The 27,217-nt window shown below is 43.7% G+C and overlaps 1 protein-coding gene across 1 annotated transcript; it reads left to right on the forward strand.

The window, feature by feature from the left end:
* Positions 1-1,653: 1,653 nt before the first annotated feature.
* On the forward strand, positions 1,654-26,950 carry PARP14 (poly(ADP-ribose) polymerase family member 14). The gene is made up of 17 exons (XM_081005439.1): positions 1,654-1,923; positions 3,654-3,787; positions 3,883-3,916; positions 5,048-5,356; positions 7,088-7,324; positions 9,290-11,553; positions 12,686-12,922; positions 13,960-14,181; positions 14,359-14,431; positions 15,052-15,201; positions 15,574-15,636; positions 18,386-18,553; positions 19,685-19,891; positions 19,984-20,589; positions 21,849-21,994; positions 22,411-22,585; positions 24,592-26,950. The coding sequence occupies exons 1-17, from the start codon at positions 1,731-1,733 to the stop codon at positions 24,876-24,878; spliced, it is 5,505 nt and encodes a 1,834-aa protein (XP_080861565.1). The 5' UTR covers positions 1,654-1,730; the 3' UTR covers positions 24,879-26,950.
* The last annotated feature ends 267 nt before the right edge of the window (positions 26,951-27,217 follow it).

The following is a 27,217-nucleotide window of genomic DNA, read 5'->3' on the forward strand; positions in this document are numbered from 1 at the left end:
TTGGGAGGATGTAGTGTGATATTTTGACAGGCATAGACCCCAAACTTCATCATTTTAGAAATTTACTGACCAGCTAACAAGCAAAAAATAATAGCACCAGCATTTTCCTCCAAGATATTCTTGATTTAAGCTAAGGATAGACCTTGTTGTAAGCAGATTCACATCCCTTTTTCTGGAAATCCTCTGGACTTGCATGTCGCTCAGATCAGGCTTCACTGGCCCACCCAGCAGCTCCTGCAACTTTTAATGAGTGGATGCAGGGAAATATAGTAGTTAATGCAGACTTTGCTTAGTACAAGCTATCCATAGTTTTAGGTTGGAATTAGTTGAGTGGTTTTATTTTATAAAATTGCTTGACATTCTCTTAGAGATGTGCCCCAGTTATCCTAGTGGAAGAACCAATACTGGTTACAATACAGTGGTGCCTCGCAAGACGAAAAGAATCCGTTCTGGGAGTCTCTTCGTCTAGCGGTTTTTTCGTCTTGCGAAGCAAGCCCATTGACGGATTAGCGGATTAGCGCTATTAGCGCTATTAGCGCTTTTAGCGGCTTTTAGCGGCTTATCAGCTTATCGGATAAGCAGATAAGCGGCTTAGAAAAAGAGGGGGGAAAGGAAAAAAAACCCGCAGGAACTCGCAAGACATTTTCGTCTTGCGAAGCAAGCCCATAGCAGATTCGTTTTGCCAAGCACCTCCAAAACGGAAAACTCTTTCGTCTAGCGAGTTTTCCGTCTTGCGAGGCATTCGTCTTGCGGGGCACCACTGTACCAGGACCGGAGACTGTTTTATGAAGACATGTTTAAAGGTAAAGGTAAAGGTACCCCTGACCGTTAGGTCCAGTCAAGGACGACTCTGGGGTTGCGGCACTCATCTCACTTTATTGGCTGAGGGAGCCGGCATACAGCTTCCAGGTCATGTAGCCAGCATGACTAAGCCGCTTCTGGCGAACCAGAGCAGCGCACGGAAACGCCATTTACCTTCCCACCGGAGCGGTACCTATTTATCTACTTGTGCTTTGATGTACTTTCGAACTGCTAGGACATTTTCATATTTATACATATGAAATCACAGTTGCCCACATGGGATTAATAAAACTTGTTACTCAGTCTATAATTGTTTTCTTAATTGCATATGGGCATTTTTAATTTGTTTAAAATAACTAAACAAATCCGTAAATCATTTTGCGGGATTCCGGAATAAATTTAAACTACATGTCAGCAGCAGCCGTCAATCTTGCGCTCTCTCTCTCTCTCTCCCCCCCCCGCCCCACTCCGAGGCTGCACGCTCTTCCCTTGCCATTGGAAATACCTGTTCTACCCAGTGGTAGAACACGAAATGAAAATGATTTTTTTAAAAAAGGCGATGCGGGAAGAAAGGTCTGAAAGCTGTAACGATGAGGACGTCGAAAACTCTGCTCCAACGTAGTGTGAATAATACCCATCTATGATACAGCTCTCCAGTTACCGTTTTGGGGCACCAGCCTCCGCTTTGGTCGGCTGTTTTTTGCCTCTCTCCTTTTAAGCTCGCTGGTCCGCTCGGGTTTCTTCCTGGAAAACACCGCAGGCAAGGGAGGGGTGGCCAGGGTCGGGTTGGAGGCGGAGGGAACCACCCACCGGCCCTTCCCTTTTCCCCAATATCGCGTCACAGCCAAGAAAAGGCTCGGGAGCGGCGCCCATATATCGTATAGGAAAACGAAAATGAAAGTGGCGGCTCCTCGGCCACTTTCGGCAACATGGCGGAGGGGAGGAGGCCCTTGTCTCCATTCGCCGTGCGGGTGCAGGCGGATTGGGGGACTCCAGAACCCCCCAAACAGCTGAGAAACAAACTTTTGCTCTACTTCCAGAGCCGGAAGAAGTCGGGAGGCGGAGAGTGTGAGATCCAGCTGCAATCCGGACAGGTCTTGGTTTACTTTGCTAAGGAAGAAGGTAAGGGGGGGGGGTGGAGAGAAAAAAATTACCCTTCTTTTCCTGGGACTGGTGCTCCCCCTCGATGCATTTGTAGGACGCTTCCAGAAAGTAGTTTTGCAGCTTTCGTGGGAGGGAAGGGGGGCGAGTTGTTATGTGCCTTTAATAAATATTAAAAAGAAGGGCCTTCCCACATAGGAGACACCAAAAAGGGGGCTTCCTCCGGTTTAGTCACGCTAAACTGCTTTAACAGCGCCATTCTGTGTAAACTGAAGCCCCTCACTGTGTCTATTGGGTCTTATTCCTTGGGTTGCAATCTTAAACCTACTCCCTAAGTCTGTAAAAGGTAAAGGTAAAGGGACCCCTGACCATTAGGTCCAGTCGTGACCGACTCTGGGGTTGCAGCGCTCATCTCGCTTTATTGGCCGAGGGAGCCGGCGTACAGCTTCCGGTCATGTGGCCAGCATGACTAAACAGCTTCTGGCGAACCAGAGCAGCGCACGGAAACGCCGTTACCTTCCCGCTGGAGCGGTACCTATTTATCTACTTGCACTTTGACGTGCTTTCGAACTGCTAGGTTGGCAGGAGCAGGGACCGAGTAACGGGAGCTCACTCCGTCACGGGGATTCGAACCGCCGACCTTCTGATCGGCAAGTCCTAGGCTCTGTGGTTTAACCCACAGCGCCACCCATGTCCCCCTAAGTCTGTAGCTAAGCCTAATAACGTAAAAGTGAAACCCCTGGCAACCCTGACAGAAGCTGTCTTGTGATTAACCAGGGGCAAGAGTCCAGCAAGTGGCCTGTGAGATAGAAACAGCTCTACTAGACAGGAGTAGTACAGCACAAGGAAAATATGGATTATGGGGGAGCAGCTGGTGTGAGGGGAGGGATATCATCTGGGACATCGTGCTCACTAAGGAACAAAGGTTGAAAATGTGTCCCTTCTTTCGTCGTTATGTAGGCATACATAAAACAGTTCTGTTAATTAAAATGAAAAACAAACAAATGTACCAATAACCACCTTCACTCTCTGAATATCCCCTACTCAGCAAATTGAAGAAGGAGAAAGAGATAAAGAAGAACCACAAAAGGAAGGAAACTGGGGCGTTAGCCACAAGATACATAGAGAAATAAGCAAAACAAAATAATCGGAAGTCAAAGAGGTTTCAGACTAGATATGACTGCATACCCCCACACCAATATAATTCCATTAGTTCTGTGCCTGTTGAGTTCAGAATTTTATCATGTGGTGGTGTTGATTGCTTCCCTGTTGGATTAAAGAATTCTATCCCCAGATCAGGATTTATCATCCCAAATTCCATTGAAACTGATGTTTGACCTTTGGTGTCTGGTCACTCAAAATAGGAAGGCTTGCTCACATGAGTTATGAGTCCAAATACTAACCGTGGAATTCAAGAAGATACACACCTCTTATTTATTTTGGCATGGAGAGGCATCATTTAGTCATTATGAAACTGACTGCAAACAAAACTGCTTGGCCCTTTCTCTTTGCTGCCTGAACATAGCCATGAACATTTCTAGAATCTCTACAGGGATAGGGAGCCAAAGGCCCTCTAAGACTCTGACCCCTATCAGCTCCAGTTAGCATGGCTCATGTTCCATGTGGATGATGGGAGTTGTAGTCTGGCATCTGGATGGTTGCAGGTTTTCCCATGCCTAACCAAGGAGCAGTAAGCCAGCATGGTGGTCGCTCTGTTATCATGATGACAGTAATTTATTTTTTTGTTTCAGTGAGGCAAAGGGTTCTTTCCAAAGAGACCCATGAACTTGACCTAGAGGGAAAAGGAACATTGAAGCTGGTGGTCACACAGCATGAAAAAACTGCCAAAGAGAATGTGCCTAAGAAGGAAACTGATCTTCATCAGGTATTAAGGCAATATTTGACCTGGTGGAATCTGGAGCTCTGAAGCCAAGATGTTCACCAAAGCAACAAATCAATATGCTGTTGTTCTCTTTTTAGGCTTCCAGGGGAGAAGACGTGGCAGAAGTGACTGGTATGGTGGTTTTCTTTCAGTATCATTATGCCAGGGGCAGGAGTGGGTGGGCTTTCCTATCCCTAGCCAAAGGTGGGGTGGGTATTTTTTGTTCTGTTTTTACAGAAAGAAAGCCCAGGCAAGCCCACTGAGGCCACCATTCTCTCCTCCTACTTCCAAGCCAATGATTTATATATATATAATGATGATACTCACCCTGTCATCTGGGGCTCGGACCACATTCTTTGTGACACACAAAGAATATTTCTGTGGTGATGGTTCTCAAAAATAAGGAAGCAAGATGCAAAAGCAGGTCCACAGACAGCTTGGACTGCAACAAAATGGGGGTGCCTTTTTTGTTCTGGGAACTTGTATCCTGGAAAGAAACAATTGGAACATTCCCAGAGCAATAAAAGGTGGGTGGGTGGAGTGGGACCTCCCACTTTCAGAGCAAGGATAGTAGAATTTTGTGCTCCACCTGTTTCTTCCATGTAAAAAATAAAATAAAATCTGCAGCCCAGATGAATTATTATTAGTAGTATTCATTTATTCATTCATTTATTTATTTGATTTCTGTACCGCCCTTCATCTGAAGATCACAGGGTAGTCTACTGTATAAAAACACAAAATACCTACAAATACATTCCATCAGGGCTTTTTTTCAGCTGGAACTTGCTGGAACTCATTCCGGCACCTCTCAGGTGAGCGCCATTGCCATTCTAAGAGAACGAGGGAGGCGTTCATGGTGAATTCCGGTACCTCTTTTTCTAGAAAAATAGCACTGCATACCACAAACACATTAACTTCTTACTTAATTTCTGACTCTTCAAGAGACATGCTTTTTTCAGGGTTTATTTACTAACAATCACAGAATTCTGATCAATACAGTAAGTTTCTTTTTCTTCCTTTAGTTAGCTTCTGCCCAGTAATTTGGTGATTTATTCTGGTTTGCTGTGAGCATAGTTCCCTCAGTAAACATTATGGGCTTGGGTGGAAGCATATTAATGGCTGCTGGAACAGTATTTAACACCATCTTACACACAAAAAAAGTAGATTAAGGTTAAATCCCAGAAAAATAGTTGGCACACTGTTCTGTCTATGCTGACAAACACTGAGTAGTTGCATATTTTACTCGTTTTTTTCTCAAATCAGATGTGCAGCAAGACTTGCAAAAAGAGGACATCAAAGCAAACAGATTGACACATGAAACTCCCTGTCACAAGGAGGATATCGAAGCAAACAGATCAACACATGAAACTCCCTGTCACAAGGAGGATATCCTCACCAAATCCCACACCTCTTCCCGTGTCATTCTTGAAAATGTTGAGGAATATTTCGACAAGCCTGATGTCTTAAATCTGCTGGTAGAGAATATCAGTGGACACTCAGAAGGAAGTGATTTTGAGATTGAACTGATAAGTGAGAGAAATGCCGCAGTGATAACCTTTCAGCAAAGTATCGGTAAGAAATGGTAACTTTGTGTTGCTTGACAATTTCACATTGGGAGAATTGTTGGCGTTGATTCCTTTTAAAACAATTCCATTAAAATACCTGTGAAGTTCACATATTCTTGGCTTCTCAGGTTACTGGTCTGTTTTTGGAGCGTTCAAGATAAAAGCTTGATCCTAACTGTAGTTAAAAGTTTATGTAAATGGCCTTTCCAAACTTGGTGCCCTTCCCATACTTTGGTCTGTAATCTCAGTCATACCTGGCCATTGGGCTATACAGGCTGGGGATGATGGGAGTTGTATTCCAGAACATCTGGACTACAACAGGTTGACGAAGGCTGGTGTAAACATGTTTGCTACACAGTTTCTTTCCAGAAGTATTCCAAACTGCACACTTTCCCAATTCCGTTCCTCTGAATTCTTAATTAATGGTTAGTCCACTCCTTTCCATTTCAGTGTAAAAGTCTTTGCTTGTCACTATGCTGCTCAGTTCCCATATTTCCATGGCTCTTCACTTTTGTTACATTCTTAACAGATAATTTGAATTTTCATTTGGATGTAGCATTGCTCAGTATTTTAGCACCGGCTGAAGGAAAGAGTGAAAGGCAAAACTCGGTCACTGAAGGAAATGGCAACATAGTGAGTTGGAGCAGTAACATAAGAATTGACTCTTTTGGGGAAAGTATATCTAGTTCAGTATTCTTTTTCTGAGCAGGTGTACGCAGCACACCCACAGATGTTCACCCAGCCCCTTTCCCCTCCCAACTTTCAGTTTTAGATTACTCTGTTCATGGCAGATGGGCGGGGTATAAATAATAAATTCTTAAAGGTAAAGGTAAAGGTACCCCTGCCCGTACGGGCCAGTCTTGACAGACTCTAGGGTTGTGTGCTCATCTCACTCTAGAGGCCGGGAGCCAGCGCCGTCCGCAGACACTTCCGGGTCACGTGGCCAGCGTGACAAGCTGCATCTGGCGAGCCAGCGCAGCACATGGAAACGCTGTTTACCTTCCCGCCAGTAAGCGGTCCCTATTTATCTACTTGCACCCGGGGGTGCTTTCGAACTGCTAGGTTGGCAGGCGCTGGGACCGAGCAACGGGAGCGCACCCCGCCATGGGGATTCGAACCGCCGACCTTTCGATCGGCAAGTCCTAGGCACTGAGGTTTTACCCACAGCGCCACCCGCGTCCCAATAAATTCTTACTCTTATCTTGTCTTGGTCATGCCTTGGTTCCTGATTTCTTTGCATTGTCTGTGGTTGCTCTTTAAAGAGGAACAAAGGATAGCACTGAGGAATCTGAGCCTCACTGGGTAAGGTTATAAGGCTGCAGGACCACTCAGGGACAGGCGAATTCAAAAAATCTTTGAGTAGGGATTGGCTTGCCTTTCTAAAGATGAAGTGGCTGAAGGTTTTTCCTTTTCTTCCAGAAAAAGAGGCACCAGCTTGGTTGCCCTCAGCCCCTTTGTAATTCTGGATAGAATGGGAAAAGTGTTGTGCTATGATGAGCATTATCTGGCAGGGTCTTTTTGGTGGTGGGGCATAATAATTGCTCCTGTTGGTGACCTGAGCTGTTTTTTCTTTAAAGCTAATCTCACCTGAAATTTCTTAAGATTCCTATCCCCCCTGTCCCATGCGCCAAACCCATTTTGAGCAATAATAACAACTGTGAATGACAGTAACATCTGTGAATGATCACAGTAGAGCAAGAAATAATTGCCTGATAAGACTTTTGCCTTTTCTTTTCAGATGCTGCAAATTTTGTATCCCAGTGTCACAGGAACATCAGGTTTAAAGAATTCAAAATTACTGCCAAGCTGCTTGAATTGACGCAGACGATCAAAGTTGAAAATATCCCGTCAGGAGTACCCAAAGATTATTTAATTCTCTATTTTGAAAGTTCAAAGCATGGAGGAGGACAAGTGTCTAGTATTCAAATGTCACCTGAGGAGAATTCAGCCATCGTTACTTTTTGTGACCACCAAGGTAGTATATTCAATTTTTGTAGGTGACTGAAAAAACAAAACAAAAAAATTGCTAGTGGGATGGCTCAAAAGCAGGAGCTCTGTTAATGGCTTCTTGGAGATTGAGGCGTTGGTGGATTTTAAGGTCATAAAATAATCACAACTGTCATTCACAAGTCAAGGGAAGAACTGTACTGTATTGATAATCCAAATGGCAGGATCAGCAGGGGAGGTAGCACGAGAATGGTGATGAACCATAGGCCTGGAAAGTTTTAACCTTCCAAGCCTTCCAGGGCACCTCCAAGCATGTATTATGGCAGGGATGGGGTACCTTTTTTGGCCAGGAGGACCAGGTCCTTATCAGATCCTATCCTCATGGGCTAAAGTTAACAAGTGGGTGGGGCTGCTTGCGTGTCCATCACCTCACCTTGCAATGATGTCAGGTGATTGGGCCCTTGAAAGCATGCACAAAGCACTTTGTGTCTGGACTTCAAAGCATCACGCAGGGCTTGCAAAGAGCCCTGGAGCTGCTTTGAAGCACCTGAGGCTTTCTTTTCACCTGCGGGTATCTTTCCTGTGGAGAACTCAACTGTGTGGCCCATCCAGCAGTCTTCAGCTCTGTTTCACATCAGCCTGCTCTCCTTTGCCTCTGTACTACTGGAAGCACACTTTAAGGGTCACAGTTGTGCGTTGGCAGTTGCATCTCTTTGCCCCCCCCCCATAGAATAATATACCACTGGAATCGTTCCTCCACTTTGGATTAGGCCTGTGTGCTGAATCTGTTGAGCCAGAGCGTTCTGCTTACCACAGCCTCTGACACAGAGAAGTGCTTTCTCTTTCAGTTGTGATCTATTAAGAACAACTCAGTGCTTTCTTTCAGCTTTTGAGCAGAGAACATTGCATAATAATGATTTATTATTTATACCCCGCCCATCTGGCTGGGTTTCCCCAGCCGCTCTAGGCAGCTCCCAACAGAATAAAAATGCGATAAAATACCAAACATTAAAAACTTCCTGATACAGGGCTGCCTTCAGATGTCTTTTAAAAGTAAGATAGCTGCTTATTGCCTTGACATTTGATGGGAGGGCGTTCCACAGGGCGGGCGCCACTACCAAGAAGGTCTTCTGCCTGGTTCCCTGTAACCTCACTTCTCACAGTGAGGGAACCGCCAGAAGGCCCTTGGAGCTGGACTTCAGTGTCTGGGCAGAACGATGGTGGTGGAGACGCACCTTCAGGTATAGTGGGCTTGAGGCTGTTTAGGGCTTTAAAGGTCAGCACCAACACTTTGAATTGTGCTTGGAAATGTACTGGGAGGGTACATTGCTTATAAGAGAGTGAGAGTAGTTCCCCCTGTCCCCAGTTGATTTATTTCTCAAAACGTCATCTTTTATCAGTGGCTACATATTTCCAGAACATTTCATGATAATAGTTTCCTGGTTTCTTACTGACTTATACTAGAACTGCAAGGAAAGGTGGTGAGGGGAATCAGTTATTAAGTCCCCTCACCAGCAGCAGTGCTTTCAGCTAACCCAACAAAATGGTTTAATTTCAGCTAATCCAAGAAAAGGATTTAATATGAGCTGAGAATCAGAACCTGCTCAGTCCCCTGCTCAGTCACAGAAATATAACCTTTGAGCATGAGTGTTTCTTTCACTACCAAGTTGCTAACAGTCGTGTTTAGGAGAACAAAGGAGAGAGTTTGTGAACAAAAGCAGCACGAAAGGCAATAAAAAGGTTGTGTTCATCTCACAGTTAAGCCAGGAACTGTGGTTTATAGCGCATGAGCCAGTTGTGCTCACTTTGCTTTTCCATGCTTTCACTGTAAGGAAACAAACCGTGAACTGTTTCTGTAAGGATTACAAGCCATTGGGTGTACTTTCAAGTCATTTCTGAGGCAGCCATCTTTGAGTGGTCTATGCATTTGAGGGATTTGGCATGGTAGAATATTAAGTGTGTTTTATTTTAATCTTTCCCCCCCCTTTTTTAGCTGTGCAGGCAGCATTGGAAAAGCAGCATTTTTTTGACAATCAACCAGTTTCAGTTTATCCATACTACGGTTCTTTAGATATGGTTTTGTATGGAAAGGAGAGGGCTGAAATCAAGATGCCAGACCCCGTCAGAGTCCCCTTAGATCCTTATATCTGGCAGTTTCTACAGGGGAAGGATGGCCTGGTCCAAGAAATAAATCAAGAAATGGCAAAGTGTCACAGTGAGCTAACGTGGCCTCAGGCGACTTGCAAACAGCCAGAGGTTGTGATACACCCTTCAGCTGCCTTATCTAAACAAGGAAGGTCAATGAGGGAACTGATCAAGACTTGGAAAGATAAAATTTCTATGGAGTTTACACGCATCATGTCCAAGTTCAAGGCTGTTCAATGCAAAACCATCCCAGCAGCATGGCCTACCATAGAAAACAATTTGATAAAGGATGTTTTGGCAATTTGGGATGTTTCCAAAGAAACAGTTACCCTCGCCGGTTTTGTATTTACTGTGGACGGTGTGAAGAAATCGATAAACGAATACATGGAAAATTTGACCAAAGATGCAGAAAGAGCTAAGCAAACTATACGTGAAACTTTGGCAGTCACCCCGGGAAAGTATGCTGTTCTGCATCAGGTTTTGCTTGAAGAGAACGTCTCTAAAGAGAACCCAGACCTTAAGTTCTCTTACGATACTTCAGCTGAGATGGTGCAGCTGAGTGGAATGGTTGCGGAAGTCTATAAGATGAAATGTGCCCTACAGGAGAAGCTGTATAACATAAAGGAGAAAAAAGTCAACACCCCCCCTGCAATATTTCAATTCCTACAGCATGCAAATAGCAGAAAGGTAACAGTGATCATATTTGGTGCAAATAAAATCAATGCCTCCTATGAACTTCAATATGATTCTGTAGCATTATTCGGATATCTTGATGACAGTCTCTTGAAAGCAGAGGAGCAAATGATGAAAAACCTAGCTCATAAATCTATTACTTTGATGAACCGTGAACTTGTCAACAAAAGGGAATGGAAAGAACTCACTGAGCGATTGCATAAGAAGCACAATTCTGTTGAGGTAGCTTTCGTAATTGATGTTTGCCTCACTTTGGAAGAAGAGGCCAAAGTAACCATTGCTGGTTATACAAAAGCTGTAGTAGATGTTTATCAGGTGCTTTCTGACTTCGTTGAAAAAAACACACAAATTCGAAAAGTAATCCCTGTCAAGGCTGTGGCCGTTGTGCAGTTTATGGAGAAGGAAAAGGGCAACGTTTGGCAGAACCTGAGGAAGAATGGCCTGAAAATCAATTTTGGGCAGCAAGCTCAGGAGAAGAATATTATCCTGAGTGGGCCTAGAGCAGATGTGATGAAAGCTGCTGCTGTGGTTGAACAAGAGCTGTCTTTGCTGCATTTTGTTATCGTGTCATTTGATAAACCGGGAGTGAAAAATTTCTTCAAAACCCGAGAACATACCTACATTACTGAGGCAAAGCAAACCTTTCACTGTTTGATCAGGCTGCAGAAAGAAGGAGAAGATAAAGGAAACTTTGATGAAAAACTAGGGCACCCTCACGCTAAAATAATTTTAAAACATGGTGTTGTGGTAGAGGCTTATAAGGGTGACTTGACCCGTTCCTTGGTTGATGTTGTGGTCAATGCATCCAATGAAGACCTCAAGCACATTGGTGGCCTTGCAGATGCCCTGTTAAAAGCGGCTGGCCCACAGCTGCAAAGTGAGTGTGATGACCTAGTCAGGAAGCATGGACGTTTGAAGCCTGGCCGTGCAATTAGAACACATGCTTGGAATCTGCCATGTAAAGAATTGATCCATGCAGTTGGGCCGAGGTGGAACAGTTCAGAAAAAGAAAAATGTACACGACTGTTAAAGGAGGCTGTGAAGCGAAGCTTAAACCTGGCAGAAACATATAACCATCGCTCCATAGCCATCCCTGCCATAAGCTCTGGGATTTTTGGGTTTCCATTAGAAGAGTGTGCCCATACCATTGTAGCATCCATTAAGGAACACTTGGAAGAAACCACTGAGAGTGGCTGCCTGAAACAGATCTGCCTTGTGGATGTGTCAGATAATACAGTCCAGGCTCTTGCTGATGCTTTGAATGAAATATTCGGAGAGGGGTCACCCAAACCCAAATTACTGCCCAAACCCAAATTACCGCTCAATCAGCCCAAGGAAATGGGAGAGAACGTTCATGTGGTGACTTCTGCTGAAGGTGTGAAACTGATACTTGAGGAAAAAGGCATTGAAGATGCAACGGTAAGCATGTGAAATGACCCACAAAGCATTTTTCCAAATGCATGTTGAACTTCTCTTTTTGTGTTTAAATAGAGAATTACAAATTAATTTGAATTGTAAAGCTCTTGTTAAAACAGGCGTGGCCAGCAGAGTGCCCTCCACATACAAGTCCCTGCATCTCTCACCAGTGGACATGTGCCGCTTGAGAGTTCAGCAACATTTAAAGGGCATCATACTGGTTACCCCTAGGAGATTTTTAAACTGGGTTGCCCAACATGGCTCCTGGAGGCACACATTCAGAGGCTTTCCATAATACCCAGAGGATACCCTCTATGTGCTGAAATTAGGCTTGAAAGAAGCATACTGTTTTATTATCCATCCATCCATTCATCGCATTTATATACTGCCTTTCTGCCAAGGCGCAGAAGGTGGCTTACAATTTTAAAGGGCTAAAACAAGTGATATAATGTTTGAGGTTGGCTGAGGGAGGAGTCACTCTGACTGGAGCAGGGCCTGAAGTTGTCTGTACCTGCCTCCCTTTGCCCTTTTCCTCCTCCTCAAAGGGCAGATGGCATATTTTAGCCATTAGAGTAGGTTGTTGTCAGGGTGGATGTAATAATGATAACAGTTTTTCTGTTTTCCAAACATGCCTATTTGTTCCAAAAACCAAAATGCCATCCTTATGTTCCATGATTTACAAGGCTGTTTTCCTTAAAGAGATGATGACTTGGAATCAGAGATTTGCTTTAATATGTTTGGTTTAGAAAAAAAGCATCTCATGTGACCTGGGGATAGGGAAGAAAAGACTACAAATTGCATTTATTTTATGCCAAACCAATACAAAATAAGTGCATGGTGTTTCAGTGATCTCATCCACAAATAAAAAATAGCTTTGCATGATGATGATTGAAAACCTGGTGTTTACAAATATGATGGTTTGCTTGTTGCGGATATTCCTGCTCAAATTGGGCTACTGAATAATAATTTACGATGGTCACCTGTGACTGATGAAAGCATAATAATGTCTTGCTGGCTCTTGTCTGTGATCCAAGAGTGGTCAGATGCCCCTGGAAAATTTAAAAGCAAGGCATGACTCTGTGGCTTGATATATGTGACCCCCTTGCAAGTATTTTTATGAGTGTTCTGGTTACAGACCGACGTTGTCGTGAGCAGTATTGGAGCTGATCTGAAGCTTGGTGTGGGTCCACTCTCCAAGGCTGTGCTGCAGAAGGCAGGACCAATGCTCCAAGCCCAGTTTGATCAAGCAATCCAAAGCCAAGGTGCTCAGGGCAGCTGTGTGATCCAAACAGGCGGATATAACCTGGCCTCTTCCATTGTGCTCCATGCCGTCATTCCCCAATGGGATGCCGGAAAAGGACCTGCAATTCAGGTAATTGCTTCATACCCTTGACCACATTAATTGTAGTGGAATGTAAAATACACAAGTCCTATGTTCCCCCACCCCACCCCAGGGACTCACAACAGCCCCAGCTAAGACGATCTCGCAAGTAAAGTGGTCCCGAGTTGTTTTGGGGATTTATATAAAATCAAACTTTGGTTCCCGAACGGCTTAGTTCCCGAACATATCAACTCCCAAACACCGCAAACCCAGAAGTAAGTGTTCCAGTTTGCAAACATTTTTTGGAACATCCGACGCGGCTTCTGCTTGAGTGCAGGAAGCTCCTGCAGCCAATCGGAAGCTGCTCCTTAGTTTTCGAATGATTTTGGAGTCGAACGGACTCACAGAACGGATTAAGTTCAAGAACCAAGGTACCACTGTACTAGTAGCAACACCTTGAACTTGGCCCTAGCAAATGGGCAACCACTGCAGATCTCTTGAGCACAGGTGCTGTATGCTGGCAAGGCCTCAATCCTGTCAGCAATTGTGTACAGCAATCCTGTCAGCAATAGTACAGCAATCTGCGCTAACTGCAGCTTCCAGGTGAATTGCAAGGGAAGCCCCACATAATAGAGCACATTGCAGTAATCCAGTCTTGAAGCATCTGGTGCATGGACTACTGTGGCCAAGCAGATGCATTAATTAGAGTTGGTGAAAGGCACTTTTAGCCACAGAAGCTACCTGAGCCTTTGGTGACAGAGATGCATCCAGAAGCACCCCAAAACTGCGAGCCTGGTAGTGTGGGCCATGCTGAGCTAGGCGGACCAGTGGTCTAAATATATGGCAGTTTCCCATGAACCTTTCCAATGTTGCTTGAAGCACCTTTTCCACAGCCCACCTCTGGCTACTAGAACTGAAGTGTTTGAAGCAATGGAGTATTATGAGTTAAGGTTGGGGTACCTAGCTTGGCACTGGGTTTGAACATGCCCTTAATTGGTATATTGATATTGCACACAAGGAGGAGGCAGATGTTCTGGCTTGAATGGCTAAAAATCATATCTGAAGATACCTGGGTGTATATTTTACAGAAGCTTAAGGATATTGTGAGAGAATGCCTGGAGAAAACTGAACAGCTGTCGTTGAGCTCTATCTCCTTCCCAGCGCTTGGAACAGGAGGTTTTCACTTTCCAAAATCTGAAGTTGCTAAATTAATGTTTGAGGAGGTGCTTCAATTCAGTAGCAGGAAGAATTTGAAGTCCCTTCAGGAAGTTCGCTTTCTCTTGCATCCAAATGATAAAGACAACAAACAGGTAATGTGATTGCTTTCCTGTCTTAAATTGTTCCAAATGTTGGTTTGCAAATACTATACTTGATAATATTAAGTCATTTTTTGTCTCCAGTTCTAGAACTGTGTTCTGTTCCTACATTGGGGGGGGGGGGGTCGGATCTCAGAAACCTTGGGGGTAACGCTTTGGTTTTCTTTCCAGGTCTTCTCACAAGTGTTCTCTCAAGCTTCTGGAATTTCCATGGGTGTTCCCCCGAGTGATGGAGACAGTACAGGCAAGTTGACTTGTTCAGTTGCAGCCGAATTCTGATCTCTCCGGCCCACTTTGATGATGAATAAACAGCTACATGTGAAAATGAATTTGGACTGTGGCTCTGGGGGAGGGATTTTAACCCCATTTCCCTTTCCTCTTTTGAAATTGCCTACCTCTTAGGGAGCTAAGAGGAGCTTCAGTCAGGGAAGCAGGAAAGAATTGTTGGCTCCTACTTCCCCACTCCAAATTACCTCTCTTCAGAAGCTGCTACAGTGCTACCTCAGTTCTCGAACAAAATCTGTTCCGGAAGCCTGTTTGGCTCCCGAATCATTCAAAAACCGAGGTGTGGCTTCCCATTGGTTGCAAGAGCTTCTTGCACTCAGTGGAAGCCGCGTCGCACATTCAGGTTCCAAAAAATGTTCAAAAACAGAAGCATTTACTTCTGGGTTTTCAGCGTTTGAGAACCAAAACGTGTGACAACGGAGGTGTTTGGGAACCGATGTTCCACTGTAATAACATTTTTTAAAAATTGTGTTAGTTCCTGGTTACTGATCTTTGTGTTGCTTCAACCTTCATCTTTTGTAGCAAAATGAACAGTTTTCTGCATTGGTTATATTCTCCTGCTTCTTTGTTCACTCTCAGGTTTCTTTGGGCCTGTTTCAACCCCTAGTTTGGGAATTCATGAAATGCAGATTGGATCAGTTCTATTTCAAATAGTAACAGGAGACATCACAAAGGAAAATACAGATGTAATTGTAAACTTAACAAATGCAACATTTGATTCCAAAACAGGTACTGAATTTCAGTTAATTTATCTATTGTCCTGAATTTATGTTGATGATGATTTAACTGGGAAATGGGAAAAAGCATTTTAATATGCAAACACGTTGCTGGATACGTGTGTGTATGTTTGTGACATCCACTCAGATAGCTGCAAAATGGGATCAGAAGATGGATTTTATGTAGCATCACTATACTACACTGGTTCAAACTATAGTATACCTATAATGCAATGTGTAATGTGATTTCTGTTTGACAATTTTGACATGTAAGTTACAGAGATGTAATTTTAAGTATTTGTTGGTGTTACTTGCAAAAGTGAGCTGAGTTTTGAATAGCTTTTATTACCTACAGTAATAAACTGTCTCCCTCTGATTTTTGAAGGTGTCTCCAAAGCAATTTTGGAAGGTGGTGGACCTCAAGTTGTAGCAGAGTGTGCGCTACATGGTATGACACAACAAACGGTCCGATTCAGTTAGATAATATTTAAAGTTCTTTCATAGAGAGGAACTGCTCATGTCTCATTGTAGATTTGATTGTTTCCTAATCAGCTATTATAGGGAGTGGGGTTATTGTGGCTAGATGAATCGTTATGCTGTATAATATGCAATTGTAATCTGTAGTTTCTTGGTGCTGGGAAGATTCTCGTTATCACAAGATGTGCATTGGCACATTTCCAACTAGAAGGATGTTGCATGCTAGCACGAGAAGCAGAATACTGTTGCCTACTGCATAATACTTAAAAAGTATAATGGGGAGGGATACAGTTTGTATGATTGTACCCACACTTGAGTTGGTCTGCCTTTTTGGGGGCATCTGCTGACAGAGGAGAAAGTGTACCTTATGCATCAGGGATAACCATTCTCAATTCCCTAAATATGATCTGGATGGGGCATCCCATGTCCTTTTTACACAAAGCTCTGGATGTTATACACTTCTTTCTCTTCTCTTCATTCTCTTCTCTTTCAAAAACATAAACCAGTGTATAATAGCATGCAGCTGAAAAAAATCATCTAGGTGGGAAGTAATCTTGATACACAATAGGGTGATCTGTTACCAAATCTTTGTGCTGTAGGGCATAGCTTTTAATGAAAAGTAAGTTTTATCTTGCACAGGGACGCGGGTGGCGCTGTGGGTAAAACCTCAGCGCCTAGGACTTGCCGATCGCATGGTCGGCGGTTCGAATCCCCGCGGCGGGGTGAGCTCCCGTTGTTTGGTCCCAGCTCCTGCCCACCTAGCAGTTCGAAAGCACCCTTAAGTGCAAGTAGATAAATAGGTACCGCTTTCTAGCGGGAAGGTAAACGGCGTTTCCGTGTGCTGCTCTGGTGCCGGTTCGCCAGAGCAGCTTCGTCACGCTGGCCACGTGACCCAGAAGTGTCTGCGGACAGCGCTGGCTCCCGGCCTCTAGAGTGAGATGAGCGCACAACCCTAGAGTCTGTCAAGACTGGCCCGTACGGGCAGGGGTACCTTTACCTTTTACCTTTTTAAGTTTTATCTTGAATTATGGTGCTGGAGGAGACTCTTGAGAGTCCCATGGACTGCAAGAAGATCAAACCTCTCCATTCTGAAGAAAATCAGCCCTGAGTGCTCACTGGAAGGACAGATCGTGAAGCTGAGGCTCCAATACTTTGGCCGCCTCATGAGAAGAGAAGACTCCCTGGAAAAGACCCTGATGTTGGGAAAGATGGAGGGCACAAGGAGAAGGGGACGACAGAGGACGAGATGGTTGGATAGTGTTCTCGAAGCTACCAGCATGCGTTTGACCAAACTGCGGGAGGCAGTGGAAGACAGAAGTGCCTGGCGTGCTCTGGTCCATGGGCTCATGAAGAGTCGGACACGACTAAACGACTAAACAACAACAAAAGTTTTATCTATGCATGCAATGCTCTTGGATCCCAGTTTTCTGCTATTTTGTGGCATGCCATGGATAGCCATTTTCAAAAGTCTGGTGACTTAGGCAATTTTCAGCAGATTTGCCAGGGATCTCTTGGCATACTCTTCTTTTGGCTAGAAAACCTGAAGTCAATCAAATGCTAAGAGATGTCTGTAATAACACAGGGCCCACCATACACCATACGTTTTGATCGACCTGTGTTATTACAGACATCTCTTAGCATTTGATTGACTTCAGGTTTTCTAGCCAAAAGAAGAGTATGCCAAGAGATCCCTGGCAAATCTGCTGAAAATTGCCTAAGTTAGCCAATGTTATTTGCAGTCCTTGCCTTTCCCTTCTACAAGTTCTCTTAACATGCACAAAGGATTGGGTGGGGTTGGGAAGCAACCTCTCAGTTTCTGTGTGGCTTTAGAGACACTTGGAAGCAGCTTCTAAGTGACTCCCTGTCAGGGAAGTGCAAACGGCTAGAGAGCCGAGGGGGGAGACTAGCACTTATAGAGAGCTGAAAGAGCTTATTAGCAGTTTCTCATCTGACTCGGAAGAAGAGACAGGGAAGGGGGATTCAGAGCCCGGAACTAGCTATTCACTTAACAGAGGAAGTAAGAGGCGGGTCTTTTGACGATTGGCCTGCTGGGGGAGGAGGAGTAAGAAAAAGCCATTCGAGGCATCTGAGTGAGACAGGCACGGACATGCCTTTGAAGCTCTTGGAACTGTTTGAATTGTGTAAATAAATCTTAAAGACAGAAACTGGCTGCGAGCCTGGAGTTTTATCTATGCTAGCTTTGGCAGCACCAACCCCTAACACTCCCAAACCCAGTGGTACACAAATTCCAACTGACTTTGTGGCAGGTGGGTGGGGTGGCCAGGCTCAATCTCACACTTTGTGTTTTGCTGTGGACTGCTTCTGATCTCTCTTTGGCAGCTTCTGACCTTTCCTAACTCCTGGCACTGAATGTGAGTGAGCCTGGTACAAAATGAAATGTATGTCCTCTGTGCACATAGCCAGAAAATGTATCGGAGGTATCTACCCAGCATGCGACAGGACCCCCCAAAATATGGGCAATGTGCAGAGAAAACTCGCTTTGCTTGAGACAATGAAGGGCAGACAGTTGCCAAAAAGAGATTCCTAGTTGCTGCTGGCCACCTGCAGACCATCTCTTTCGACCTGCTAATATTTGTAATCTATGCCAAAGGCATTTCATTCTGCAATATGTCATTCACTGACAATGAACAACTACTGGGAATTTAGACTTGTGTTGATTAAGTATGAATATACAGCTTGTCATCCTTTTTTTCTTTTAGGCTCACAGTCTCACAATGGATTTATAACCACGCAAGCTGGCAATCTGGTCTGTAAGAAAATAATCCACCTTGCGCCCAATTCTGATACCAAAAATCAGATCTCCATAGTGCTCAGTGAATGTGAAGCAAAGAAGTATACATCTGTTGCCTTCCCTGCAATTGGAACAGGTTTGCAAATAAGGTTTCATTTAAGGAGCGAAGGGCAGAATTCTAGTGGAAAGTTTCACCTATTAATAGGTCACTGTCGTTAGGGCATTTGAGTTCCTGGAATAAATTTCAAAGGCAATTCTAGTGGGCTGGCTGCCCGTACACTGCCAGGCCAGGTTCAAGGTTCTTGCATTAATTCACAAAACTTTAACCAATTTGGGTGCAGGATACCTTAAGGATCACCTGCACAGTTTATATCCACCAAGAGCCACATGTTCAATGTTGCTCGATCATGCAGGCAATGCTGGGATCTTGAAATATCAATAGAGCAGTTCAGAATATCAAAATAACAAATAATTGATGACAACAAAGGTCCACATTTAAAGCAGCATAATTAATGGAAAAACACCGCCTGGTGTGGAGAGGACTACAGGTGGCAACATCATTCCTTTTCCTATCATTCTGTTTGGCACCATTGCTTTTCTGCTGTGCTTTCCCACCTCCTCATTCCAGAAATGACAGAGGGTTGCTGCAGCCATAAGGGCTCGCACACTTGCATTCTGGTTACCATACGTTCCCGTGTATAAGACTAGGTTTATTTCCTTAAAAATCATGGTAAAAAGTGGGGGTCGTCTTATACCTTGGTAGTGCATAGGGTGGACATTTGATTTGTTGCTGCCGCAGCTGTCAGCAGCTATTATGCGTGTTTTTGGTTGCTGCATGAATGGGTAGTGGTGAAATTTCCTGAAATTTATGTCCCCCAAAATAGGGAGCATCTTATACATGGGGGCATCTTATACACGGAAAAGTACAGTAATTTGGAAGAATGTTTTCTGTGGGGAGAGCAGGGAGACTAGTGGTCTAACCTGTCTGCTGGCCATATGGAACTTGTGATGGGCATTTATTTCGCCTCATTAAGGTGCTCTTTTTTAACATCAGAAAGGGGGAAAGGAAGGAGCTATGGGGTTCACTCCTTTGCTCAGCTGATTATTGCTTGTCAGCCATGTTGAACTGGTGGAAGGAAATAGGATCTTCTATATTTTAAAATGAAAGTGCAGACACTTACACTAGCACCTGTTTGTGTTTTCTTTTGTGAGATGAGCAGCCCCTCTCCATTTTGTGCATAATGCATTTATTCTTCTCTGGATACAGGCCAGGCAGGGAAGAACCCAGCAGACGCAGCTGATGACATGATTGGTGCAGTTGCTGACTTTGTGGGCAAAGTACCACTGCAGTATTTGCAAATGATCAAAATAGTTATTTTCCAGCCGCATATGCAGAATGCTTTTTATGCCTCTATGAAAAAGAAAGAAGGTGCTGCATTACCCACCTCTAAATCTGTGTTTTCTAAAATTAAAGGTAAGTGCAGAGGGTTATATCCTTCATATTCCTGGCACGATGTCTTGTAATATTTCTTTGGCATATTTAACAGAACGTCTCTTTCTCTGCAGATTTTATCTCTGGTAAGAAAAAAAACCCTGGAAAGAAACGTCAGTTGGTTGTGGAAACCAAGGTGGAGGTTGCCGTGTTTGAAGTCTGTGGTGAAAGCAGAGAAAATGTTCAGGAGGCCGAGTCCTGGTTAAAGAAAATGATTCTTCGGGAACAGACAGAAAAGCTTATCTCTGATGAATCAATAGATTTGTTTGGTGATGAAGAAATTAAGGAACTGAACAACCTCCAGAAAAGACTGCATATTGCCATTCAGCTGGAAAGAAAGCAATCTCCACCTTTCATTCTCGTATCGGGCATTCCTCGTGATGTCCTGGAAGCCTACACACAAATTGATGACCTGGTCAAGAAAATTAAACGTGACCGGGAAGAGCAATCCAAGGCAGAACTTGCTCACAATTTGGTCGAGTGGCAATATTCCACAAAAGGGAATGATTTTGCGCCTTTTGACAAGTTAAGCAATCTTCATTTGGAAGATGCTAGAATGAGTAAGAAAAACACGAAGGTCCAAATTCTCGGAAGGAGCTACACAGCAGACACCAGAAAAATGTGTGCTGTGGATGGCCAAGGAAAAACTGTAAACATTAAGCGCATTGTAAAGGAGGAAGGTAATGAGGGGCTTAACTAATCAAGGCCTAGGTTAGTGCCTGTATTCCTTTTGGGTGTGTTGGATTCCCAATAGTGCAGGGATGGGGAACTTTTTCACCTCAAAGATTGTTTTCCCTTCTGGGGGCCACATGCTGGTTTGGCATCACCAAAAGCAAGAGTGGGCAAAGCAACAAATGTATGTAACTTTTACCTCTGTCCAGTGGGCTAGTTTCTGCACTCACTCACCTATTCTTCCCTATCCTCCCTCCAGAGAGTCAAGAGGCGTTATCAGATCTTAAGGACCACTTTCTATCCAAGCAAAAACATTTGGAATGGGAAGCGGGCTCAGTGAGGGGTGTGGCCTGGAAGGAGAGGGTGTGGCCTGGGCAGAGTTCTGAGGGCATGGAATGTGGCATTTGGTCACTAGGCTTGAGGTCCCTACTACTTGGTTGGTGAATGTGACCTCGCTAAAATACCTCCCTCAGGAAGTAACAGCAAGAATCAGCTTGCTCCTGGGTGCTGGAAGGGATGTGGTGGCAGTTGATGGCATGAAACAGTAGATGCCTTCATAGCTCAAATTCCCAAACTCTAGAGCTTAAAACAAAACAAACCTCTATACAGTGGTACCTCAGGTTACATACGCTTCAGGTTGCAGACGCTTCAGGTTACAGACTCCGCTTACCCAGAAATAGTACCTCGGGTTAAGAACTTTGCTTCAGGATGAGAACAGAAATCATGCTTCAGCAGTGCGGCGGCAGCAGCAGGCCCCATTAGCTAAAGTGGTGCTTCAGGTTAAGAACCGACCTCCGGAACGAATTAAGTACTTAACCCGAGGTACCACTGTACTTATGCACATCTTTAATTTGTAATGTCAATGTCGGGTCACCAGTGTATTGAGGCTGTACCCATAAAGTCTTCCCTCGGCACCTCCAAGGCCTCTCAGCCCTCAGTCTCACTGTTCCCTTGGACATACAGTGGTGAGGGCATTTACTTTTTTTCTCCTTTGAAAAGTCCATAGAGCAGGAGGAGGAAGTTGCAAGAGTGCCACTCTTTCCTATTTCCTCTTTCAACTGTTTGTATTTTCTAAGCTTCAGATTAATTTTACTGGGTCCAACTTTTACTTAGGTCACTTGGGAAAAAGTTTGTGTGTTCATGTTTTCACTCTTTTTGCCTCTCAGGGTGGGGTTGAAGGGTGTTGACCCAAGGGAAGGGGAGGGGAGGGACCAGAGCGGATGGCTCCTTCAGCACACAAATATCCAAATGTGCTCCCCCTTTGCAGGCGGACCGTCAGTACCTGTCCCTACACAATGGGAAGATATGAAGGGACATCGTGTCAAGATGGTTTTGCTGCAACCTGCAGCAGCAGAATACAAAGAAGTTGAAAAGAAATTCCGGAGTAGCTGCCCTGCAAACAAAATAGAAAAGGTGAAGTATGGCAGAGGCAACAAGCTCGGGGAGCATGTTCCCCTTACAAGCATGCATCATTGAGTTGTATCGAAATGCTGTACAACGTTGTCAGACCCTCATGTAATATCCAGACACACAATATGTCCATGCAGCTGAAGAGTGTGCATGCGTAAAAGCTGTCATAGTTAGGACATCCCCTTTCCTTCAGCTACAATTCCTATTTACATTCAGTTATATGGAATAACTGTCCATATGCCCTCCGGAAGAAATTAAGTGCTTAACCCGAGGTACCACTGTATGTGCATGTTGACATAGTGTGTAGTTGTGCCCTTTTAATGTTCCAACGAGACCTATAATCTGTTTTTACAACCAGATACTGTCTTTGCTTTTTCTTAATCTCACTCAATGTTGTATTTTCTTTGCAACTTTTGTAGATTGAGAGGGTTCAGAATCCTTACCTCTGGAAATCCTACCAACTCAAAAAGCAGGATATGGATAAGAAGAACAGCCATAACAAAAATGAACAGATTCTGTTCCATGGGACTCCTGCTTCCACGGTGACCCCCATTAACCACACTGGATTTAATCGCAGTTATGCTGGAATGAACGGTAAGTCAATCTGAAATTAGGTAACTTTATAAAGGAATGTGATAGCGAGTGTGATTTGCAAACCGCTCTAAACAGCAGATAAAGAAATACCTCCCATTCAGTAGTGAATGATCCCCTCTATATCAGAGTGGGGAACCTGTGTATTGCCCCCATCAAGTTGTTGGATTCCTCTTCCCTTTAGACTCAGCCAATATGGCTGGGTCAGTAATAATGGGAGTTGTAGTCCAACAACATCTGGACAGCCACAGGTTTCTAAGTTTGAAAAAAACGGGAACTTGCTTTCTTATAGCCAAATACCTTTTAATGTCTTTTCAGAAATTAGTCTTGCTATTTTGAATAAGACTTTTATACAGGAAAGCAAAGGAGGTGCGAGAGACTTCAGTTGGAACACCTTTGAGAGATTCAGTGGAGAATTCTGCCTTAAAATAAAAACGAAAGGAGATGTTAGCTGAAGTATTGGAAAGGAACACATTGTATAAAGAAACAAAACATGTGCCCATGTGGGAACTGTGGGTAACATGTATGCCATCTTGGTTCCCAGATGGAGGAAAAGTGAGATACAGTGGTACCTCGGGTTACAGATGCTTCAGGTTACATACGCTTCAGGTTACAGACTCCGCTAACCCAGAAATAGTACCTTGGGTTAAGAACTTTGCTTCAGGATGAGAACAGAAATCGTGCTCCAGCAGCACAGTGGCAGTGGGAGGCCCCATTAGTTAAAGTGGTGCTTCAGGTTAAGAACAGTTTCAGGTTAAGAACAGACCTCCGGAACGAAATAAGTTCTTTACCTGAGGTACCACTGTATAAATGTGAAAAACTAAGTAAATCCCTCTTCCAGTTGATGTGTTTTTATACAAGACATTTTTCCATTTAAGGAGAAAAATGGTTAATGTACCTAATTTTTTGCCTTCAAAAGCAGGAACTTGTAATAATAGTAATAATAGACAAAAGTAATAATATAATAAAATAAAAGTAATAGCAGTAATAGTAACAATATAATATATTCATATCCCACCCTTCTCCCAAGTTGTGATTCAAGGTGACTTAACAATATTTAAAAGCATCATTATAAAATAGAATTAAACTAGTTAAAAGACAATAGTGAAAATACATCAGAACACATATAAAACCAGAAATCAAAACACAGAATGCCCTGAGCACACAGACCAGTGATCAGCATAATCTGCAACTTAGTTTTCAAAGGCTGCCTGAATAGGAAGGTGTTAATTCTGTGTCCAGGGCGGCTGTCTACCAGCTCCATCTGGTACGCAGGCTGAGACCCTACCTGCCTGTGGACTGTCTTGCCAGAGTGGTGCATGCTCTAGTTATCTCCTGCTTGGACTACTGCAATGTGCTCTACGTGGGGCTACCTTTGAAGGTGACCCGGAAACTGCAATTAATCCAGAATGCAGCAGCTAGACTGGTGACTGGGAGTGGCCGCCGGGTCCACATAACACCAGTCCTGAGAGATCTGCATTGGCTCCCAGTACGTTTCCTAGCACGATTCAAAGTGTTGGTGCTGACCTTTAAAGCCCTAAACAGCCTCGGTCCTGTATACCTGAAGGAGCACCTCCAGCCCCATCATCCAGCCCGGACACTGAGGTCTAGTGCCGAGGGCCTTCTGGCGGTTCCCTCATTGCGAGAAATGAGGTTACAGGGAACCAGACAGAGGGCCTTCTCGGTAGTGGCGCCCGCCCTGTGGAAGGCCCTCCCTTCAGATGTGAAGGAAATATGCAGCTATCCTATCTTTAAAAGACATCTGAAGGCAGCCCTGTTTAGGGAAGTTTTTAATATTTAATGCTGTATTGTTTTTAACATTTGATTGGAAGCCTCCCAGAGTGGCTGGGGAAGCTCAGCCAGATGGGTGGGGTATAAATAATAAATTATTATTATTATTATTAGAGTGTGTGTTTTCATTTATTTAATAGAGTTAGCTGCTTGTCTAGTGTATTAAATAGCTTTGCAGATTAAATATGGTTGTAATGTGTTTCTTTTTTTGGCCTCAGCTGCAGCGATTGGAAATGGGACCTATTTTGCTGTCCATGCAAGCTATTCTGCAAATGATGCATATTCCAGACCAGACGCCAATGGTAGCAAATATATGTATCTTGCTCGGGTTCTTACTGGGGATTATTGCACTGGAAAACACGGACTGATTACTCCACCACCAAAAAGCATTGGAGGCGTTGAAATTTACGACAGCGTGACTGATAACATGGCTAAACCAACAATGTTTGTCATATTTTATGATTCTCAGGCTTATCCAGAATATCTTATTACCTTCAGAAGATAAGTTGCTTTTGCAGCCGAAGACCCATTGTGCTGCCCCCCCGATAATCTGAAAATGTTTTTTAGAAATTACTAGTTTTTGAAATTTCTGACTAATTGGTTTAGCTATGCCTTCCAAAGACTCAAATAATTTTGACTGATATCTAGTAAAGCTTGTGACACGCGTTTTGAAAGTGTGTTTGAAGTCAGGCAGGGTTTGTACAACTTGGTAACTTTAGTGTAGGTAGAACTGACTTGAACAGAAAGTGCTGAAATTAAAATAGAGTGGGTAATATGTTAGAACCATGTGTGCTGTCATCTCATAAAGGCAATGGGTAAAATATATCAAGGGTGGTCTCCGATGTCTGCCTTTCCCTATACATTCTTCAATGTTCTACTCAGTTTGGGTGGAACTGCGCATTGCACATGGATACAAGCCTCATTGACTGTTGCTTCCAGGGATAGCAGTTGCAGCAGGGCAGAGAACCTCATCTTTGCTCAGTGCCCTTTACAATTGCATCTTCTGTCCAGTCCCTTTCCCTGCTGCTCTCTATAGAGTTGGAGATGTGTTGCTCTAAAAAAAATAAGATGGTTAAGAAATAGCTTTTGTTAGTGGGCTGGTGCAGTAGCAGCAGAAGTTACAAAGCAGCCAAGTAGAGCTTTGTAATGTAGGTACACCCTTACTATCTTTGCTAGTTCTCAGGAAATTCTGAGTGTCACCACTGTGCCTCCCATCCACTTTTTCAGATTGTTGTGCCTATTTGCAGTGACTTGTCTATGCTGTTCAGATCAGCAGCCTGCACTACCTATGCAGAGTGGCAAATCATTTTTCTCAGGTACTTAACAGGCAAGAATGTACCTATTTCTGGAGACATTTTTAGCAACGAGCTTTTTCTTAAAACGAAAAGGCCCATATGTATTCACTGCAAGAGTTTCCTCTGAAAGCACTTTATGCCCTCTCTTCGCTTGCTGGTTAGCAGGGAATTAAAGGAAAAATAGAGGTCCTTTGATATATCAGGGACAGACTGTTGAGTAATGTTGTCAACTGACCAGAAAAAAATACCCAGCCTGGGGTTACTTCTGTGTCTTTGGCAGCAATTTGATACTGAGAAATCAGCAGGTGAGGCACTTCACTGTATGAAAATTATCTGCACATCAAACAAAGGCCTAATCTTAAGAGAATGGGACATTTTTAAAGGGCAATGGATGATTCTTACATCTGAGGCTTTAGAAAACAGTTCAGCCTCCTGTGAGAAAGCATAAGAGTGTGAACAAGAGAGTACATTTCTAGTAATGTGTACGTCCAAGTGCCGATTATGCAGACTACATGAGAAGCAACCATCTCTGCTTGTAGATACCTGAACTCTCATGTCAATAGGCAAATAAAGCTGAAGGGCATTGCTATCAAGAAGAGGAAAGAAAACACTTCTCAAGCTGTGGCTTTTTAGCAGCTTCCAGAGGTGGCTCTAAGAAGTTTTGATTCTGTTTGGGTATGCATAGAGTATGGTGTCCTTTCACACTACAGGTGTGGCTTCTGTTCTTAGCAATATTGTTTTATATGGTGTACACATGAACTATAATGGAGTTGTCAGACTGAACTGTCAATTCACATCCCTGTTTACAGTTCTCTCTGCATCTATATGGGCATACATACTGCCACCTTAGTCAATGCTTCACACCTTTTGCCATAATAAACTTGCTGGACTTTAAAGTATCGCACAAACATTTGTTGCTTCTTCTTAGCAGCCAATATCCCTTGCTATTATTTTCAGCTGCTAGGACAAAATTAGTCAAGTGCTTAGCTAACTCAAGGCAGATCATTGGGGGCAGACAGCACTAGGCCTAGGAAGATGCTTAAAAGGTGTTCAGAGCAGTCCTTAAATATACCTTTTTAAATTCAGCCCAATAGCTGCCACTTGCAAAATTGTTAGCTTTCCTCTGCTGCCAGGTTATACCATTGTGTCATTAACTAATTTTGGTTTTGTCATATTTCAAATGCCTGTATTGTCATGTGATTTCTGCTACTGCGACTCTCCTTAAAATTAGTTCTAATCTTGCCTCGCATGTAAATTTATTAAAGGTTATAAAAATGCTCAATTTGTCAAATATTTGAACTTGTCATAGGAATGTTGTTTGTTTCAATCACAAACCATTTCAGAGTGGGTGTTTGTCTTATTGCTGCTCCTCGCTGAAGCTGGAAACGCCACAAACCACAACTGTGTGCATCATCACAATGACCTAACACAGTATTTTCCTCCACACAGTCCGCCGCCAGTCATTGGCAAGGTTGAGGCACATCACTCATTTTTTTTTGGCCTAACTGCAAACCATATCAAGAGGAGTCCATAATCTTATAATAAAAAT

Source organism: Podarcis pityusensis (assembly GCF_964106645.2).
Source record: "Podarcis pityusensis genome assembly, chromosome: 1".
Classification (NCBI taxonomy): domain Eukaryota; kingdom Metazoa; phylum Chordata; class Lepidosauria; order Squamata; family Lacertidae; genus Podarcis; species Podarcis pityusensis.

What these genes read in the sequence shown, in the direction of transcription:
- PARP14 (XM_081005439.1), top strand. Translation starts at nt 1,731, where the DNA reads ATGGCGGAGGGGAGGAGGCCCTTGTCTCCATTCGCCGTGCGGGTGCAG. An exon ending in AGACGTGGCAGAAGTGACTG is followed by an intron (nt 3,917 to 5,047) that starts GTATGGTGGTTT and finishes TTCTCAAATCAG; the next exon opens with ATGTGCAGCAAGACTTGCAA. An exon ending in GAAAAGGACCTGCAATTCAG is followed by an intron (nt 12,923 to 13,959) that starts GTAATTGCTTCA and finishes TATATTTTACAG; the next exon opens with AAGCTTAAGGATATTGTGAG.